The sequence below is a fragment of the Monodelphis domestica genome, chromosome 8, assembly GCF_027887165.1.
Source record: "Monodelphis domestica isolate mMonDom1 chromosome 8, mMonDom1.pri, whole genome shotgun sequence".
Lineage (NCBI taxonomy): Eukaryota > Metazoa > Chordata > Mammalia > Didelphimorphia > Didelphidae > Monodelphis > Monodelphis domestica.
In genome coordinates, this window is record NC_077234.1 from 13,126,631 (window position 1) to 13,148,550 (window position 21,920).

The following is a 21,920-nucleotide window of genomic DNA, read 5'->3' on the forward strand; positions in this document are numbered from 1 at the left end:
GGTTCCTCTCCATCTTCTGCATCATATTGCCGTTGCTGAGGCTTACAAATCGGAGGGAAAACACCAAGACAAACGTTTCTAGCCATTTTTATGATAGCAGATGAATCCAGACATTTCCTTAACTCGTATTTTTGAAAGGAAAAGAGCTATTGGCATGTCCCCCATACGTTTTTAAGCTATGTAATTGTATTTCTTGAATTATTTTTGTATTTATGCCACTTGCCTTACCTGAGAAACCATTTTACACATTTCATTTCCCATGAAGGCAAATGTGGCTTTAACTTAAACATCCATTTAAAAATTTCAATACAAAATTGAGTTCTAAATTTTATGCTAGTCTTCATGCCTATTATTTCACTTCTTATATTTTAAAGTCTTATGAAAGATTTAAAATGGTTTTCAGAGAGTAGTTAAGGTAGCTCAAAGCATTGAGTGGCAGGACTGGAGATAGGAAGTCCTGGGTTCAAATCTGTCCTCAGATACTTCCTACCTGTGTGTCCCTGAGTATGTCACTTATATCCCACTGCCTAACCCTTACCACTCTTCTGTCTTGGAATCAATACACAGTATTGATTATAAGGTGGAAGGTAAGGGTTCAAAAATGTTTGTGGGGCAGTTATTTAGCCAATAGATAGATTACCAGGCCTGGAGTCAGGAAACCAGGGTTCAAACCTAACTTCACACCCTTCTTAGCTATGTGACCTTGGGCAAGTCACTTCACCAGATTGCCTAGCCCTTGTCACTCTGTCTTAGGTGTGATACTAAGAAAAAAGTTAAAGCTTTTTAAAAAAAAATGTTTCAGAACCATAATATTCATATGCTGCAAAGCTCCTTCCTTGTTGACAGTCAAATATAAAACATTTTCTTGTGATTGCCTTTATTCTTGTGTGTCAGATGACTGTTTTTCATTTGAAAAGAATTTCTTCTTCTCTAATTATCTTTTGTTTTGAGTGTGAGCTTTTATATTTACTAAAAAAATGTCTTATATTTCTTTAGTAACCTAACCAAGCATCCAAGTCCATGACTTTCCATGTTCCTCTGTCTCTTCTCTAGTTACTTCCTAAATATGTAACCTTTGTTTTTCTCCCATTTTTTCTTAATGTTTTAGCTGCCATTGCTTTTCTTTCTGACTGATAGATTTCTCTGACTACCCTCAGAAATGCTCAAGCACAATCCCAGCCTGATTCCTCACTGTTGTCTCTTTCTCAGGGTCAGGTCAAAGACTTTGTCTTCTTCCTGCTTTGGAAAATGCACTGCTGTTAGAAAAAAGAATAATGGAGTGTTTTCTCCCACAGGTTGGGGGTGGGGAGAGAGAGAGAGACAGAGAGAGAGACAGAGAGAGACAGAGACAGAGAGAGAGAGACAGAGAGAGAGACAGAGAGATACAGAGAGAGACACAGAGAGACAGAGAGACAGAGAGACAGAGACAGAGAGAGAGAGAGAGAGAGAGGGAGGGAGGGAGGGAGAGAGAGAGAGAAATAGAGAGAGACAGAGACAGAGAGACTGAGAGAGACAGTCGGGAAAGGAAGAGATTTCTGATTTTACTGTGCTCTCTGAGTTCTCTGTTTTCTCTTTGAGATCCTTTTTGGTTTGCTAATGGCACTCAGAATGTGATCTATGGTGCCACTCAGACTAACACTGATACAATTGAGCTCTGCTTTCTCCCTCTTGTTCATGCCATTGATTATTGCCTCTTCTCTTATGCTGGGTATTGATCGGATATGTCTTAAAGAACTGAGCTATATCATTTTATCATTAAGCAGGCTCCAAGTGTTCATATAGATTGAGCTTCTTGCCCTTTTAATTGAGTTAGTTATGTCCATCTTTTGTCGTATTGCAGAGTAATTAGAGAGAGGAGTCGGTGTGAAGAACCCCAGAGAAGCGAGGTTCTGTAAAATTTTTCTCTGTCTTTTAGGTAGCAGCCAAGAGAAATACAGACAGTCCATCCTAGATAGAAGTATTTAGTTGTTATTTAGGCAGCAGTAGAGTAGAACCTGGGATTTTTGCCATCTTCATACAGAAAAATCCAAGCATGGAAACCTGTTCAGCTTGTCTGTAGGCAATCAGGAAGAACGTCCCTTCTTTGAGAAGCCCTGTCTTGTTGAAGTTGTCCAATTTACTTTCCTGTCTGTTATTAGACATGTGTAAAAATAACAAGATAGCTCTCAAAGAGGAAGACGGTGTGAAATTTAAAAAGAGGGAAAGTAACAAGTTGGAATTAAAGAATTAAAGAGATTTATTTTCTCCTTTTCTTTAAACTCTTTGCAAAATTAATGAATAGGAACTTGTTGTGTTTTTTGGAGCAGATGATTGATGCCTTTCCTTTAAACTGGTAACATTTTCCCACAATTTTGAGCAATCCATACATTCTATGAAAAAAATATATATTTAGAGTGAGCTAGTGGTATAAAGGTCCTCCTAATGAATGGTACCATGTGTTTCATCAGTCTTCCTGGCTCCCACCCATGGAAAAGTTTTTATTTCTCATCAGCTCCACAGTGGGAGTTAAACAAATAACTTTAAGTTAAAGGAAAGTTTTCTAGCCAATAGTGATAATATCAGTGCTTTAAAGAAAATCAGAATGATAAATCAGAATAAAATTTTATTAGATGATGGTGGTAAAGTGAAAGTGTTGAAATGTTGTTGCTTAAAATGTAAATTACATGCATCATAAAAGTTTTATGATTATTCCAACATGTTGACAAAACTTAAGTAGAGAAAATTCCTTTTAGTGATACTAGGGTACTTATTTTTTAAAGTCTATTTGTTTAAAAAAATCCAATAATCCAGAAATTTTATCTATTTCTAATTTTTTGATAGACATCCATTTTAGTCTCCATATCCCTAATAAATATGTGTCTAGTATACAGTAGGAACTTAATAAATGTTTAATGAATTAAATTCATATAAAATCAAATAAAGCTGAATATTTTTTCTCTCAAAGCCTTTTTCACTTTGGTACCTTGGTAATGAAAGTATGATCCATGGCTGTGGTGACTTAATTAAGCACCATTCATTTTAGGACTCCTTCTTTATATTAAAAACAGAGATTAAGAACATATTAAGGCCTTTTGAAACTTCTATGCTTGGAGGATAAATTTTTTCTTTAAATGAAATGATTCCTACTTTTTGTCACTGACATGAAGGATAAACAAATGTAGGTAAACCGTGACCAGAGAAGGTGTTTAATTTTGATGATACATAGGAATAATGAGTGGACCTGGAGAGTAGTCATTTAAGCATTTCCTTTTCAAAATCAATATCATTGTTTATTTGATTACTGTTCCCAGAATAATACATGGAGCATCGTGAGATACTCCCATGATGATAGCACAGGAAGGAAAATATCTATAGGTATAGTAGACTGCTATATAGAGTTTCACTTATACAGTTACAAACAAAGATGCTTCTGGACCAGGATGAAATTTCCTAGTTGGGTAGATTAAGTTTGACTCGTGCTGTGTCCTGAGATACACAAGTTTTGGCCAAAGTAGCTCTGGAAACGGGATGATGGTTGGCAATAATGACAGAAAAATGACAAGACTGAAAAATGGCAGGACAGGCTGGGTAGATGGATCGATGGAATGGCAGCCATTAGAGGGAAAGTTGGTGGGAATATTCCAATTTGAAAATGTGGCAGCTCAGTGTTTAAGTCAAAGGACAGATGAGAGAAAGCAGGAATGGCAGTGGTTTGCTAGAGATTCCCTTCTTTTAGAACTTTTCATTATTAAGGTAGTCACAGAAAAATCTCCTTTGTTTTCCACCAGCGATTCAATAATATTTATTGGGTCTACAGTTTATACAGGGCCACTCCTAACGTCCTATTGAGAATGTAATGGAGTGATTTGGAAGGTTCTAGTCCATATTGCAAAGGAGGAATTTTTTTTTGGTTTAAATTTCCTGATTGCTAGGGCATATTCATCTATTCATCGTGGTTGTTCATTTGATATTCACCTCTTTTCCTGGGTTATGATAGCATCATCTAGGAAGCTTCCTGGATCATAGACCCTCATATATAACTAACTTTGAGTGAATTATTCACAGTGCTACCAGAAAAATAAACAACTCTTTCATCAGCTTAGTAATTTCTTATTAATATGCATAGATGCGATGGAACCACTTTCTTCATTCCTTCATTTCCCATAGGACCCCTTAAGCAAAAATTGTTTTTCTGTACATTTTACACTTTAAAGATACAACTTCCTGCTCATTAATAACAAGATGGCTCTTTTCCATCTATTGCATTTCTTCTATTTTGTTGACATCTCCACTTTGCCTCATAATTATAGGAAACCAGCTGTTGTATAAGACCAGAATATGCCGAGTTATATTTTAGTTTGTCAATTAAATTGGCTTGGGAATGCTTAGCTCTTAAAACACAACTACTGAATGAGGCAGATTTGATATTTTACTTTTTAAAATTAATTATTTAAAATAAGATTAATCAAAAGATTGCATGTAATAGTAGTGGACCAATCTCCAGTTATCAGACTGATATGGGATGACATGAAAACATCTTACATTTGAGGATTTGGATGGACCCTTTACATATTTTAACTAATTTTGTCCTCATAAAATATTTATTATAAATTTTTTCCAAATAAGTTTTTTTTATCATACACAACATAGAAAAAGAAGTAGCTGTGTTTCCTTATTAATTCCGAGTTACATCTTTTAGTTTTTGAATTCTAAAGGTCAGGTATAGGAAACTCCTTGTAGGAAAATGCTACACTTTTGGAATTGATCTTCTGCAGTGGCATCAGAACTGTCCTTTGTCCTGTAAACTTTTATTTATAAACATTGATCCATGAAACCATCCCAGCAGCATGAAGTACATTTCCTTGGGGAGGTCAGGAACAGGTTCTAATGTTATCATAAACAGGAAAGATTAGCAATCAACCTTTGCTGCAGTATTTGATGCCTGTGTGCCTGAGTCAAGCAATTTTCCAGACTGTTACCAGTACAAAGGAAAGGGCTTCTAAGGAGGTCACTCTCAGTATTAGCAGAAAAACATTGTCTTCTTAGGTTCTCTCTTATACAAAAACAAGTCATTCAGTGGAGGAAATGGCTAGTTGTAGTAATTCTTAAAGGATGTGCCAGCTTCAAAGGTAAACTTCTATAACAAGATTCTCATGTATCTCCCCATTATGTGGAAAGTCCTCAGATGGCAAGAAATTCTGCAAGGGTTACTGGCTTTCATTTGGATCTCCATGCAACGTTGTTTTAGATGTCTTTTTCTCAGGCTCTGTCTTATTTTCATTACAACGGATACCAAGGATAGCCCAGAAAGTGATCTTATTCTGATTTCTCAGAGAGCAACTAAAAGTTATTTTTATTTTAACACGTGCTTTGAAGTCTAATCTGAATGAAAAGGGATTGGTTGATTGACCAAAGAAAAATCACTTGGTGGTTTTCATCAGTCTATTCTAACTGGCTTGAAAGGATCCCCTGCTCACCAGGTCCTATTCTTTTCCTGAACCAGTGCTTAGAGTGTGTGATGACCTTGGCCACTGGCTTACCATCATTACACAGATCTTTGGACGAATAGTCTGTAATTCTTTTTTTTTTAAGCAATGACTTACTCTTGGGCCAGTCATAACTATGAGAGCAGCATCTATATTGAATGTTTGAAATGAGACATTCTTTGAACATCATCCTAGTGAGACACTCAAAGGATGGACTTAATAAGGTAACATTTACAGGAAATAATGTTGAAGCCTACACTTAAAAGCAGCCCTTGCACAACTACAATTTGAAGGACATACGGTGATAGTAAAGCTCTCTGGGTTTAGTGGACTGTGAACTCAATAGACATTAATAGTCAGATATAGCAGCTAAGTCTAGATAATGTGTGGATGGCCTTTAAAATCCTTAAAAATGACATCCATTTTCCTTATTATTTATAAAATAGACATGATTTTAGGCTGCATTCACATGGGAGTGGTCACAGATGCTTTGATCTCTCCCCATCCATTCAAATATACATATATGCATTTTTTGAATTTCAAGTGTCATGTTTTGGGAAAGACATCATCAAATTGAAAAACATTTTCAGGAGTTAAACTAGGATGGAGCTATGGATAGTGCTAGATTTATCATCTAGCATGCTTAGGGTCAAGGAAGTGTGTTTCTTGCCTTTACGTGTTGCAAGAACTTCATTTTATCACATGTATTCTTGGTTGGCTTCACAGGACAATTTAGAAATCTGGAGGTTGCAATCACAGGGAGGCAGAAATTTGCCTGGTAGAAGGAAAACTTACTAAAATTTGAAATTTTCCACAAGTACTAATTGTTTCTGGTGATATGCAACTCTTTCATTGGAAGTTTAGATGAAATAAAATAAATAAGAAATAAAGTTAAGTTCAAATAAATCAGTTTTTTAGACATATTGTAGAGTAGGAAGATTCCTGTTCATATAACGATTATACTAGATTATATCTAAAGCATCTTCCAATTGTGATTTTTTTGTGATTTATATGTCTAATTCTATTTCTTCTATTGAGTGATGGTAATAAGATTGTTTTCTCATTTCTGCTCTTCTGCTTTGGAACCAACATTATAGGAAAGTAAGAGGTTTTTTTTTTTTAATTTTAATGGAGTCCAAGGGGACTCTTGTTCATGTTTTTAAGAGATGGAAATTTTCATCGGTTTCCGGGTTAGCCAGTAGCATTTTCTTGAATTATAGTCTTAGTCACCAGGATATGGAAGATCAGAGATCTTCCTATTCAATGCCCTCCAAAGAAACTCAAGCCTAAGGATGTCCAATGAAATTATCGTAAAATCACTCATTGTTGTTTTAATTTTGAGACATATTTTCTTCAATGAAAGGTAAGAGAAATGGTCCTGATCATCTCTGAGATCCTTTAAATCTCCTTTAATTTACCCATTAAGATCTATTTTTTAATAACAAAATTATAGGAGTCTATGGTGTAATAGGTTCTACTTCTTTTTTAACCTAATTAATTATGAGTATTTGATGGAATGGCCTGACTGAATTTCATGATCAGTCTACATAAAACCAGGCTTTAACTCATTATCTCTAGCTCTCTTTCTTTGATAGTCTTTTATTGTTTTTCTCTAGTTGGTTTAGGAAAAGCACTAAACCATCTGATGTAGATGCACAGATATCTGCTCTCCCTTTCAACAAGGGCTGTCAAAACATTGACATCTTTTAGCTGGTCCAAAAGAATATTAAGAGATTGCAGAACTCTGAAAATGTTATGAAAAATATGGTGAACTGCTAGACTCATGATCACTGAGCCTGAAGGGCTAAGAAATTGTCTGGCTCCATTGGCTGCATAGGAACAGAGTTTAGCTACCAGACTATTGCACTTGGAGTCATAAAGGCCTGGGTTCTAGTCCTGCCTTGGACATTTAATAATTATTTTCTCCTGGGAAAGACACTTAACCTCTTTCTGTGCCTCAGTTTCCTCAGCTCTAATCTGAGGGTGTTGCACTAATTTCTAAGTCCTTTTCTAGTTCTTGCAGAGTTGGAATTTACAGAGTAGGATTCTGATACCTAGACAGAAGTGGCTTACCCAAAGTCATGCAGAAAGGTAGTGTCAAAAGTCCCTTGCTTCCCACTCTATTGATTGACCACTAAATCTCACTAATTCCTAGCTAACTGAACACTGGTATAGTATTTGCACTGTAATTTATTTCCTCAATCTGATAGTCCAGGGCAGCACATACGTGTGTTTTTGTTTTTTTTTTTTAAACCCCTACCTTCTGTCTTGGAGTCAATACTAAGTATTGGTTCCAAGGCAGAAGAGTGGTAAGGGCTAGACGATGGGCGTCAAGTGACTTGCCCAGGGTCACACAGTTGGGAAATGTCTGAGGCAAGATTTGAATTCAGGACATCCTGTCTCTAGGCCTGGCTTTCAATCCACTGAGCCACGCAGCTGGCCCCTCATTTTCTTTTGTTAGAAGAGATATGTCATCGGGTAGACAGAAGGAACTGTTCAAAAATTATAATGAAATAGCAAGATATCACATGCAAAAAATCATCTTTGTCTTTGAGGCTCGTCTCAGGATGTTGCAAAGTTAAGGGGCTTGCCTATAATCACATAGCTGCTCTGTGTCCGGGGCCAGAGTTAACCCCAGCTCATAACTTCAGTGTCTCAATAACACTCTGCTTTTAAGATCCGGCCAGTTTAGTTAAACTCCTCTGACACCATGCTGGCCTTTCTGACATTATGCCTCTGAAGCACTGACGTCTTTTTCGCACTATAGTGTGTGTGAATTAGATTCTGAGGGCAGCCCATGTGAAACTGATTGATGGCAGTGAACCCTCAATGCCACATGACAGAACAACAAGGCGAAGGTCCCAGTGACATGGTTCACATCTATTAGACCAGGTTAGTTATTCTGTGCCCAGTTCAGACATTTTATTGAAGAATCAGCTGCCTTTCACTGAAAGGAGCCCTTGTTTTTTGAGAGTATCATAAAACAAGATAATACTACTAGATAACAGTGTTTTGGGGGGATTTCACTGAGAATAGGCAGAGGGATACTAATTAGCATTTGGTGTTTGTTATGAAAGGTAAGCTCTTGGGAGGTGGACAAAAGCTGCAGTGATGGTTTCTGTTATTGTGAGCACAGTAATAACCACTAGAAAAACAAGAAGAACTTGAGCTCTTTGTAGGGAATTTCCCCATCCCCCACCCTTTCTCATCACGGTTTAATTTCTTAAATCTCAGCATATTTTGAATTCGGTTGCAATCTGAGTTTTGTTTCCCTAAATGGAATTGCTTCTGAAGTTGCTAAAATAAATACAACCTAAAGTCTTGCCATCACATTTTTTAAAAATTGCCTAATAAGAGATCTGGAAAAGAAACTCTTTCAATTATGTAAAATACCACCTACTCTCATCACATAGTTAGTACAAGGGGCATGAATAAGTCAGTAGCTAGTAGGGATAACACTGTTATCCACTTTGGATAGGATCATCTTCAGGGAGGATTGAACCTCGTCTTGTGCTGCAGTAATTAGAGAGCTGGTAATAAAGTCTCTGCCACTCACTTCAGCACTAAGAATCACTGCTCAATGAGCCATCCTGAATGATATCTGCTAACTGTTTGTAACAGCCTTCTGCTCGTAGAGGAAACCGGGCTATTGCGTTCCTTTAAAATGTTCATGCTTTGTTAAGGATGAAATGGATTTCCAAGGAAGAGAGGGATTTAGCAATAATCATGGAGAAATTGCTGCCTGGGTGAACTCCCCTCAGGCCCACAGTCATAGTTATTATCATTTTGATCAATGAGCCTCACTGAAGGGAAAATCCCAGAAGCCTTTAAGCATCCCCACCAAGTAGCCCTTCATGATTTTTTTTTGTACCATTCTGCATTGTTTTACTATGAGATTAAGAGTTATATTTCATGGTCACCCAAATCCTGTAAATTAGGAAATAGTGACTTTAGATATCTGAAGAAAAGAAGCAGTCACACCCGATTGAAACTTCTTTGTCCATTTGTGTTTGCCAGTTAGGGTGGTAGCAGAAAACACAGACTCATTTGTTGGGCAGTTATCACTATCTCCCCCCCCCCATCACATATGCCTGGAAACTCAATTCAAAAGTGTACCCTTTTCTAATAGGTTATTCTTTCTTTTGGAAAAATATCATTAATGAGATTCACTCTTGGACCAAAGTAAGCCATATTTTTAGCCAACAGTGAGAGCCAAGAAATAACTAAAACAATGCTCTTTAATAAGTTGTGATAAAGCCCCTATGAGGTGCTTGGGATTGGGATCCTTCCCTGCTGAGGATATAAAAACAACATAAAAATCAGTTATTGTCCTCAAGGAGCTTCCATTCCACGAGTGGGCTACAACAAGAATAAAACTCTCTAATCACAGTATGTGTAAAATTATGTATAAAGTCATTAAAAGTGTGGACTTAGTCCTGTGAATAGATCAATTTAGTTTTAACAGGATTCAGAGAGGAGAGTGATTTCTGAGGGTTGGCACATGAGGACTTCAGGTGGCCAATTAAAAAAATATGCCTTGCATCATGTCACTTTTCTAATGAAGGTTTATTAGTAGTAAAAAGAAAAGAAAGAATGCCACTCTTGAATTGACACCATGGGCCATGCCAAAAGAGAATATTCTGTTTTGTAATTATTAGCTTGCAACTGTTTCTTCAACCCTTTTGTCACTTCAGTACCCTTCAATTCTAGCAACATCATTAAGTGTCTCATGTATGTATGCCCCTATACTCCATCCTGGTATTGTTAAGTGCTTAGGAAAATAGTAAATTTAGAAAACAGATCCCCGTTTTCCTCAGCTAGGAAGAACAAATAAGTTTTCATCGATAATAGTAATTAAAAAATAACAAGTGAAAAATTTACTAAAGGGATATAAAACAAAATTATGTGCAAAGTCATCAATCGAGATCCAGAGGGATGAGGGAAGGCTTCTGGGAAGAAATGCAATAGGGGCTGAGCTTTAAAGACTGTTTTAGAATCATGGGTGGACATAGGGATGAAGTACATTCTAGGTATGGTCATAAGGTTCTTATTCCAAATTGAGGAGACTAGATTTACACAGGAAAGGATCAATGTCTAAGATTATACAGCTGTCCATTGCTTTATTGACAGATATAATAAAGTACTATGTGATGACATCCAAACAGTTAAAGAAGAGGCAGGAACAAAGGGAGAAGAATTGATTAGGAAAAAGCTTCTCTCCCCAAATTCTAGTAGGACAATAATGACTTCCTTGTCCAAAGATGTGTTCAGATCAATGCTGCTGATTATCTCTGCAGGGTGTTTTAAGAGATTCCTCCATTTGGAGAGTGATTATCCTAGTTGCTCAACTAGGAGATTCTTTCTAGTACTTGACCTGTGACACCCAGGTTAGGAGGCCATCTCAGAATGGGATGAGCATCTTTGCCTCCAATATTACAAATTCACTAGATGTTTTCCTTCTGATTTCTTTCCACGGTATAGTTGAAAATGTTTGATTTGGAGTCAGAGGATGTGAGCTGCCATCCTGACCCTATTATTTATTTGTACTGTGACCTCCAACTAGTCTCTCTCCATCACAGAACTGCCTAGGATTTTCGAGTTTGGAAAGGGTTTTCAGTGACCATCCTATCCTTGAAAAGGCATGTCTGAGAAGTAGCTGTTCAGCTTTTACCAGACAATCTCTAGGGAGAGCAAACTTTTCTGAGGCAGACTATACATTTTGGACAACTCTATTGTTAAAAAAGTTTTTCCTTATATTAAACCTAAATTATCTCCTTCGTAAACTATAAATCCAAGTTCTACCTTCTGAGGCAAAGAAGACCAAGTATATTTCCTCTTGTAAATTATAGTCTTTCATATACATGAATATAGATATCATCTTCCCTCTGCTACATCTCTTGGCCTCAGTTTACCTATCAATAAAATTAAGAGGTTGGACAAAATGACTTCTAATGTTCCTCCCACATGTAAAATCTATCATTCTATGGCATGTAAAATTTCAATCTTTCAGAGAAAACATTGAATGAACAAAAAATTGTCATACCGATACAGATTAATTATTTGTCCAGTATGTTATTATCTTTTGCATTAATACAATGGACACCTTTTATTTTGTTTTTTCACAAGCCTTGATTTTACTCCCACATATCACTTAAAAAATGTCATCTCTATCTGCTGTCCTCAGCCCCGTACCCAAACCCTTCTTTTCCCTAATAAAATTATAGTATTTTGAAAGAGATCTAACTGAGGTTCAGAAACGATAAATACTTTTCCTGAAATCATACAGTTGTATATTTAAGATTATGCTCTCTTTCTCCCAATCCAAGACTCTTCATAGCATACTACCAGAAAGGCATAATAATACATCTCTGGCATAATTTGTAGCAAAAGAGGAAGTTCTTTTTTCCTTAGAAGAATTAAGAGGAAGAGAGGATAATGAGGGAAGCCCTCCCTCTCACCCAGTCTCTTCTAAAAATGCCCCTGATCCCCTCATTGGTATCATGTCTTATTTTAGTGAAAGTTAATAATCTGAAATCATTTTACTTTCATGAAAGGTGACAGGGTATCTTTAAAAAGGAAATTGACAAGTGAAGACTCATTCTCAACATTCATATTTTTCTGTTTTTTCCTTGGAAAAGTTTTGAATTTTATAACTTTCCAGTGACCCTTCCACCCAATATCTCTAGAGTTTGCCATGTATTTGTAAGTGGCTGAACTACTTCATGATTTTCCTTTTTCTAAAATACTTTGGTAGATAATGGATATGAATGAATTTTGAGTTCTTCCCTAGAAAGTTATTATAGAAACATGGGTGATGATTTAAATGATTATCTCATTGCTTTGCATGTTCATGATGCATATTACAGAAAAAATAAATATCATTCTTTTCATTTTTCCAACTTAAAAATATTTGAGCTATTTATAGTCTTTCTCATCTCCCATGTCCAAGAAATTGAAAATGCTCACTGGGTTCATATCAAGAGAGATTTGAACGTAAAATTTGAAAACAGAGAATATGCTTGGAAAAAGTTGATAATTATATTGAAAAAATTTTTGTTTGTCCCTATATATGAATTGTGTAATAGTCCAAGAGGTCAATTGAAAGGGCATTTCATAATATAAAATTGGAGACCTGAATCAAGACCTATTTTCATCTATAACTGAACTCTTCATCGGGGAATGGGAATGCTGAGTTCTTATACATGACGTATCTAGCAGCCCCACGTTTTAGGCCCAACTTGATTTGTCAGGCAACAAATGCACACTTATATTGTTCCAGTGGAAACAAGGCATGGCATTTTGACTTGGCATGATTGTACTCTCTTAAGAATACAGGAATTGAACCCAAAAAAGTCTGCAAATAAACACAGGCTTTTTTAGATTGCTGAAAATAGAAAAAAAGTAACAGAAATGAATGAGATGGAAGGAAAATTCCTCAAGAAGATGCTGAAAAGTCAATGTTACTCAACCCCCAAAGAACATCAGGGGAAAAACTGACTTAGTGGAATAACAGGAAGATTAGTCACTTCTGGAAGACAAGAAACCAAAAAAAAAAAAAAGGAAGAAGTATTTAAAACAGGAATGTGGAATTGGAAGTGTGAGTGCGGAAAGAAAGAGATGAGCTAATAGGGCGAACTGCACAGGGCTAAAAACAGAATATGACTGTCCAGATGAAACAGCAAAATAGAAAGTTTATGGAAGGAAGAGACAGAAAGAAAACTAGAGGAAGCCTGTCAGTGTGGATTCAGAAGAGGCTGAAAAAATAAAGGATGGACGTGCTTGGCTTGAGTCAAACCTGTTAAAATGTGGAAAATGGAAAAGCATTTCCCTCAAAACAAGTTAAATCTTCAACCATTTTTATGTATTGAAAAGTAAAGTTATTGACTCAAATATCTTGAAGTAGGTGTGATGTACCATGAAACAGTGAAGCATGTTGGGATTGAAAATGATGAATCATATATTTTCCTCAGCACTACAGAGAGTGTTACATCTTCCTCCCCACCACCCCCTCCACTCCCACTCGAATTTTCATGAGTATTTCTACAATATCATAGTTTTTCCTCTTGGTAATTTATAGAAATCTTTAAGAGGAAAATAATTAACTATTCAGGCTAATACTAATTGAATTACATTTTTTATCTTTTCCCCTCATGTCTTTGTTTTATTTTATTTTTCTGGGGGAAGTTATTGGGGATTTTTATGAAGTTAAAAATATATGCCCTGTATGATTTGACACATAGTATGTGGAATTAGAGGAGGCAAAAGGGTGTCATAGGGAGACGGCTCAGTTCAAGTCTTGTTTCTGACCCATACTGGCTTTGTGTGACCTTGGCTCAGTCATTAATCCTTGAATGTCACAGGTCATTCTCTAAGATTATAAATGGCAGAAACGTTTCTTATCTGCCTTTGTGGAAGGCACTTTTATATGAAAAGTTTTCCATATTGCAGAAGTCATATATACCAGCTATTGGTCACCATCACAGACCATCATCAGAGATATAGAGCTGTAGGACTTTATTGTTTGTAAATGCCCATGTCTCATTTTGGAGATGGAGAAACTGAGAGCCAGAGAAGGAGGTCAGTGACTTACTCTGGTTCATAGAGTTTTTGGACTAGAAACTCAGTTTGTTGACTTCCACATAGAGTGCTCCTTCCTCTGACCCGCCATATTTGAGGAGTTCCAGAGATGGACGCTCTTGATTGCACTTTGCCATGTTAAAAAAAATGAAGACATATGAAACTCTGATTATATCTCTAACAGAATTAATGAGCAGGAGATAGTTCTTCCCTGGTACACACTTTTAAAACAGCTAGTTGTATGCATGAAAGTTGTCCCTTCAGAGTAAGAGGGAAAAGAACTCTCAACATTCAATCAAATAATTTTGCTATAGGAGAAAAAGTTGTGAAGTACAAATATAAATATAGGTATATAAAACAATTTTAATATATGTATATATGCATACATGTTTATAAATGTATATGTATGTATACATATATTTAATGAGTCTATTTATCACATATGTGTACATATACATGTGTATCCATATATACATACTTAACATTTGTATATCTATATACTTATATGAAATACTGCATTTCTTGTAAAATGAACTAACTTGAATTGATTTGTTAGAAATTCCAAATATTAAAATGTAAAATAAAAAAGAAAACAGCTTTTCTTTAGGAATCTTAAGTCTTGCTCTTGCTTGACTATAATTTGCTACCCTTTCTGTTTCATTAAAGATTCAAAATGGCCCCATATGAGAATGTTTTGGCTTGTCCCTGGCCTTTAGGATGGTCAGTTTGGTTGTGTGTCTAAAGTAAGCTTTGTATCCCCAGATGATCTCCAATGTGAAGACATTCCATTTTCAGAAGCTCATTTGTACTTTCTAAAGAAGTGATTACCAAGATCTCTTGTCTCTGGAGTTTGTTTGGATATTAATGTTTTATTTTCTCCCCAACTAGAAAGTAATTTATTGCCTCCAATGTTTTTTGTTTTGGAAAGAATTGTTTATCAAGTTACTTTCACACTCAGTTTTTTATTTGAAAATATCAAGTTATGAATCTTGAATGACTCATCAATTTATAATAAGCCTTTAGGGCCTTTTACTTTCAGGTCACCAGTTCGGATGTGGTGTGAGTCAGGCAAACAACTGGGAACAATTACTAGGATCATAGTTATAGGGCTGGTAAGAACTTCAGAAGCCAACAGATTGGTGACAGTTCACCTTATCTTTTGTGGATCTAGAGCTCCACCTCATTTTCTAGTCATCTCCACTCTATTAGGCTGCTTGCTCACATCCTTTCCCTTCCCAGATCCTTTGATATGTTGTCATCTTCTATTAGAATGTAGGCTCCAGAGGACAGGGACTGTCTTGCTTGCTTCCATTTGAATGTTCTTCACTTATCACTGGGCCTGACTCAAAGAGCACATAGTGAACCCCCAATAAATACCTTTCTCTCTTTCTCTTTTTCTCTCTGTCTCTAATTCTCCTTCTCTGTCTTCTTCTCTGTCTCCTTTGTCTTTGTCTCACTGTATTTGCCTGCCTTTCTGTCTGTCTCTCTGTCTCTCTCCACTTATTTCAACCTATCATATCTATCTATCTAGTCCTATCATGAAGTCTGTCTTGTAATTCCTACTATCTATGCATCTTGTCCTACCATCTGTTCATCTAACTATCAGGCTATTTATCTATCTAGACCAAGTCTTGAGTCATTGAGTCCAAGGAGGTTGTGATTTGCCCAACATCTCACAGGTCTTCCAAATATATGTGGTCCAATTTGGTGTCCTTGAAGTCAGAGTCCCTGCTCTTCCCATCATATTGTTATTTAGTTGTTTCTGTTGTGTTCTACTCTTTGTTTCCTCATCTGGGGTTTTCTCAGAAAAGTTCCTGAAGTAGTTTGCCATTTCCTTCTCCTGCCCATGTTACAGATGAGGAAACTGAGGTCAGCAGGTTTAATAAGTGACTTGTCCAGGATGCCATAGTTAGTATCTGAGACTGGATTCAATCTGAGAGAGATGAAACTTCCTGACTTCAGGTCCAGTGCTCTATCCACTGAGGCACACAGTTGTCCCATCCTTCCACATTGTACATTAACCTTGAGCATAGCCAGTTAGTTGCCAGATACCTTGAGAACAATGAACTGGACATGTCAGTGAAGACTTTCCCATTGAGGAATGTTAGATCTATAGAGATTCTCCTAGCTAGAATGGCTCTTCTTGGCTATATTCAAGGATCATTGGTAAAATGCCTTTTAGGCAGAGAGAGTCCTTGCTATTGTCTAGCTCTTCTTTTGGGCTCCACTGGGAGGGCTTTTACAGTGTCCCGGGAATGATGTCCTCTTATCAAAATGAGTTGGCTAGAACGTTGTTCAGTTATCGATGCATCATGCTATTAAAACCAGAAGCCCATAGGTATAGGAGAAAGGCAGAGGAATGAAATCTTTTCTTTTTATGAACTTGGATTACTGGATGCAAATGGGTTGTGATCACCCTTACTCCATCCTTTAGCAAGTAAAATATGTTTTTCTTACTGTATTTGGATTGGAAATTCAGGTCTGTTGGCCTTTCTGTTGATTCCTATGTCAAGTGTATATAATAGAAGGATTAGAAGGGGAACAGGGGCAATGGAAGTAGAGAGGGAAATGGGGAGAAAGGGTGAAGATATTCTCCCCCTCTCTTTTTCTGGGAGAGAGGTAGCAAGTCTTGTACCCCTGATTGAGGGAATATGTCTCCTCAGAGGATAGTTTTGGGAGATGGAAGACAAGAACTGGAGAGATTAGCTTTGTTAAGATGACCCACTGCCTCCCCTTTGGTCCCAGTTATTGTTCTGAGGCAGGATGAATTCTTCTGCTTCTAGTCTCCTTAGGGACACCTGCTGTCACTTGCTTCTAGAAACCTGGGCTCACCCCACTCTCAAGGAGAGATGTTGTTCCTCGGGTTAGGCATTTTGGATCACTAAGATCCTGAGCTAACTTTCCCTTTTTGGGGAGAGATGTGATTCTCCCCAAATATTCTGTCCCCTTTTCTAGTGTCAGAAACCAGCCAGACCTAATTCTAAAGTAGTAAAGAATTTATTTGGGTTAACACAGGGAAGGAGAGTTAAGGGTATCAGGCAAGGAAAGTAGTGGAGCAGGAAACCCTAAAACTTTTCCCTTCTGGCAGACTGCCCCCTCAAGTTCTTGGGTGCTGAGAGTACCTTGAACCGTCTTCCTGTCAGCTGCTGGTTGATCCCTATTCCTCAGCTAACTCACTTTTCATTCAGGAGTCCAGGAGAACTGAATGTTCTCCTGGTCAGGTAGAAATGTAGAAGGCGATCTTGACAGCATATTTCTCTATAGACAGCTTCCTTTCAAATTCCCTGTCTATTGTATTCACAGATGACTCTGTGCTGTTGTTGAGAGTGGGGAAGAGCTGTCCAGGAGTTCACAGGGAAAGCTGTTGATTCCCAGAGAGATCCAGCTTCTTCCCAGCTTGGGAGGTTTGCCTCCTTCCTCCCGCTCTCCACTGAAGAAGCACCCATCCCCCTTCTGTTCTCTGACTGGAATCTTGAGGGTTTTTTTTTCCATTGCACCTCCATTAATTCCTCCCTTACATGTATTATAACAACTTCATAAAAGAAATGTAAAGAGGTAGAAGAAAAGGCAGGTACTCATGGATAGGATATTGGCTTTGGAATCAGTGTTGTCCTTTGTCTGAATCATACCTCCCTCATGAGCTTTGTGGTGATGGAAAAAGCAATCAATATCTCTGCTTCTCCAAGTATCCCTTGAGCAAATTTGGTTATTGCTTAATTGGAGTAATAATACCAAAAGTAACCTGTATTTTAGATTATCTTTGAGTTTCAAATGAGATAAAGCCTTCTGTAAATCTTTGATCATTCTTCAAATCCCAGGCATGTGATTTTACCCAGAACTCCTGCAATACAATGTCTATCCTCTTCTTTTCATAAAATTAATGGGAATTATATTCTATGTTTCTTACTGCTATTCCAAGATCATAAGAGAGCTCTTCCTAGTGCCATGAACTTAGATTCAGCTATTGGACCTCCAGGCTTCCGGGGTTTGTGGAGAAATTAGAGAAAACTCACAATTATTCCAGAAGGTTAGACTCCACATGGAAGACGTGTGGAGATTTTGTCATTATCCAGATGACTTGGAGCTTTGCTAAACTGGTCTTTGATGGACTTACTTTTGTCTTTGGTAACTTGGAAAAAGCAAAACAAAACCGGGAGAGTCTGTAGGAGGACACCAGTGTCTCTAAATCGATTCCTTCATCCCCCAAGTATCTCAATCTAGATGCATATCATGCAGTTCTCCTGGGCTATATAGAACTCCCTTCTAAGCCTAAAAAAATTGCTAGATGATGTAGTTGACAGTATAGACTCAACAAAAAACCTGAATTCAAATCCCACTTCAGACTTATTTGACTGCAAACCTGGCAGGGCAATTCACTTAATTATTCTTAGCCTTTGTTTATCCATCAATAAAATGGGGACAATAATAATAAAAAGTTTTTATGAAAAATATCTTTCTAAGTTGATGTTAGAATTAGTATCATTGTTATTATTAGAGGACTTGAAAGAAACCCATGTCTGATTCTATAGTAAATGTACACATCAGCATAGTCTTCTATTAACAGCATTTATGAGATCCTAAATGGTCTACTATTGTTTTGTTTCATGGGCCTTCTGAAAATAGGATGTTCAGCTATCTATTGCCTTGAATTTCCTTAGCAAATGTAGTAATAAGATCCAAATGCAGGGCTACTGGGGGCTTCCTTTGGGTCTAAAGTATGAATGGCCAGCAGAGACCCCTGGATGAGGAATCGAATATCTAATTACTACTGAAGGCGATGCAGACAGTTGAAGTAACCTGAGTGCTAACATTGCTTCATGTTTTTTGGATTTAATGATCATAAAGGAATAGGGATGGAGTCTGGACTTGCAATTCCATGGGGAGAGTGGACTCCCAGATGAGGAAAGTCCCTGACACCTTCTCTGAAATCACCTAGTCTTTGAAATTGGCCCAGAACACTCAGAAGTTAAGGATCACATAATACTTTCCATTTATTCAGTCATTAAGCAAGTCAGCAGAGTTGCACAAATCATTGCATTAGGGCTGTAGCCTTGGGCATTGCTTTATGCAATCAAGCTTCAACAAGTTTTCTTTTTTTCAAAGTTGGAAGGGGGTGGTGATGGGATGTCACATCCTTCCTTGGAGACCAAAGACATGCCTCAACCCCTTTGTTTACAACCAGATTTCCAATCCCTCCCCCCAAAAAGAAAGGAGAGAGAGAGATTCTTTGAATGCTTTTAGCAGATTTAAACTCTGATTAATGTAAGCCATTCATCATTTAGGCAATCCTCGGCAAAGCAAACTGAGATCTATGAAGAACAAGGTAATGATGCAAATTAATATTGAAAGTGGGAGGTGAATAAGGCGAAGAATGTTGCGTAGAAATACATTATACTCAAAGTAGGTGGGCCTAACCTTCTCCTTCTTGCTAATGAACAATTCTACTGCTCCACTGGGGAGACAATAGATTCCTTGGTATTTATGTTCTTTCCTTAATAACCTCTTGAATGGAGAAGTGATTATCTTTATTTGTCTCCATTCCCCTTTTTTCGTTTTGTTGGTTTAGGCTTAATCTTCTCTGGAGCTTTTTGGAACAAATGTGCTTGCCATTTTGGGGAAATAAATGATGTCATGTCGTGAGTCAAGAAAATGTCTTCTTAAAAAAACATTACGTTTTCCTCTGTTTTCCCGCCACATTCTAGCTGCCCAATGAATTCAGTGCTCCATGGATAAAAGAAGTTTTAAATGGAAAACATGACAGAGGCAGCAAAATGTAGGAGAGAAGGAATCTTTGCCCAGTCTCTGTCCTCAAGTAAGATCAAAGTTTCTGATGCTTGCCGCTAACCTATCTCCCAGGAGCGTCAAAAAGATTGCAAAAAATTGAACATTCTTTCAAGTGCTTCTTTGCCAGACAGCTGTAGTAGTCATAGAACCCTGAGAAAAGTGGTACAAACAATGGGTGTGTTATCACAGATGCCTCATTGTAAAGTGCCTCTTCTTTCTTCCAGTAATAGGAAATTACAGGTCTTTCCACTTGCATGCTGGGGAAAACAAAAACAAAAACAAAAAAACAAAAAAAGACGTTCTCCTTGCTCTTTCCTTCAAATGACTGAAACTCATGCTCAGACTTTTCATCATAACAGTGTATTTTTATAGTAACATACCTATCAGATTAACGTGGGAGCAGATTTCCAGCATGATCAGGGAAAGGGAAGCACCTGTTTGGGAGTATTTTAGGAAATAGTACGAGGGAACATGTACAGTGTCTCTAGGTAAACAAGATTGCTTTGGCTAGCATCCTGCAAGGAGGTGGGTCTCAACGGTCTGCTCCAGCTATTGCTGCTGCTACTGCTGCTTCTCATTTTGCTGGCCAAGGGAAAGTGGCTGACCTGGCATATCCCTTTACTCTTGGTGCTGCAGCAGCCACTCAGCAGATGGGTTCAGGGGCACCTTTTGGATCCTTTACATGGCACCCTGGCGAGAGGAAGCCGTATCTTATATCTTGAAGATCCAGCATGGAGGTGGCTAAAGGATGCTGGTGAGTGAATCAGGCCAATGGTTGGGGAGTCAGTATGATAATATGTGGATGGGTCAGGACGCTCAGGTGGTGGCTCTAAAGGTACCAAAAAAGAACCCATGACATCCAGCCTTAGAGTACGAAAGGCAATTTTAGTAAATTGGTCCCCACCTCTACTATGCAAATAAACAATCCATGAATCGATATATCCTGCGTAGCTCATGGTCTGAATGTTTCCGGAGGCCAGGAATGAAAGATGCTAAGTGCCCCGTTATACTTGTAAGCGATTGTTGCATCTCTCCATTTTTTTATTCATCTGGTTCAGAGAGAAAAGGAAAACTATCTTGGTTTCTTATAATGAAAATTCTTTGGGTGACAAAAAATAGAAAGAGGTTTTTCTCTTTTCCCATATAATAAATTATGTCATTTTAATGGAATAAATCTAGGAAATTGGCCTTCTCCCCTCCAGAGAATCAATGGATACAGTTGGTTGTTTTGACCTGAAAAAGAGTTCTCAGAGTGAATGGATGAGGTGTTTTTGAATGGTTCATTTAAATGACTAATGTATTTCTGTTTATTATCCATCTTTCAGATAGCTTATATAACTACTAATTGGAGCTATTGGGTTATTTTTTTTTTTTTGGTTTGGTCTTATTGGTTAATTTGCTCCATGCTTACGAAATCATGGAATATCCATGTTGGAAGCCTCAAAAGATTTAAATCTAGTAGAAATCTTCAGGATCGCCTTTTAGATACAAAACTTGGGGCCTGGAGCAAGGCAATTTGTCTAAGTTTGCTGAATTTTTTGAATAACAGCTGGGAGTTGAAGTTTCTTGTTTGTAACCCCTTTGTCCTTGCCTCTACTTTATGTTCCCTCTTAAGCTCTCCTGCTTTAGTTAACAAATCTGTACGGTAATGATCTCAGAAGATCTCTTCTGCCTCTAGCATTCTGTGATTTCTGCAAGAATTCAAAAAATAGTACTTTTGGGCCAAGTCATCAACCAGCGTTGAATAATCTCTTATTCTGTGCCAGGAACTGTGCTCTCAATCAAAGAATGAAACAATCCCTTTATATATGTAGTATATGAGCTGGAAATTCATGAATGTTTTCACTCTGTCCAGTCATACCAAGGACAATTCATTCCAATATTTAGCCCGTCCGTGGGCAGATACAAGAGGTAGCCATTGAGATTCATAGGCTGAAAGCTAGTCTAACAGAAGTTTGATGTCATTTTACTAAGATGCCAATTGATCAGAGTAGCTATTCAGAGAGACCTCTTGCTCCCCATGGCCTCATAAATTGCTCCGAAATAAAACCCCAACCAGAGAACCTTTAGATGTCGACAATTCCTCTATGTATT

General features: G+C 37.5%; 1 protein-coding gene across 29 annotated transcripts in view; it reads left to right on the top strand.

The window, feature by feature from the left end:
- MBNL1 (muscleblind like splicing regulator 1) overlaps positions 1-21,920 on the top strand; it is a 276,473-nt gene that overhangs the window by 109,132 nt on the left and 145,421 nt on the right. For 2 of the 29 annotated variants that reach the window (XM_007502360.3, XM_007502359.3), the window contains 2 exons: positions 19,745-19,854; positions 20,463-20,580. The exons of 19 other annotated variants lie outside the window; for them this stretch is intronic. In XM_007502360.3, coding sequence (XP_007502422.1) covers positions 20,575-20,580 — 6 coding nt within the window. In that variant the 5' untranslated portion in view covers positions 19,745-19,854; positions 20,463-20,574. Of the gene's footprint in view, positions 1-1,471; positions 20,581-21,920 lie in introns of those variants that run through there. 8 more of the 29 variants (XM_056807907.1, XM_056807906.1, XM_056807911.1 and 5 more) reach the window with 6 other exon arrangements.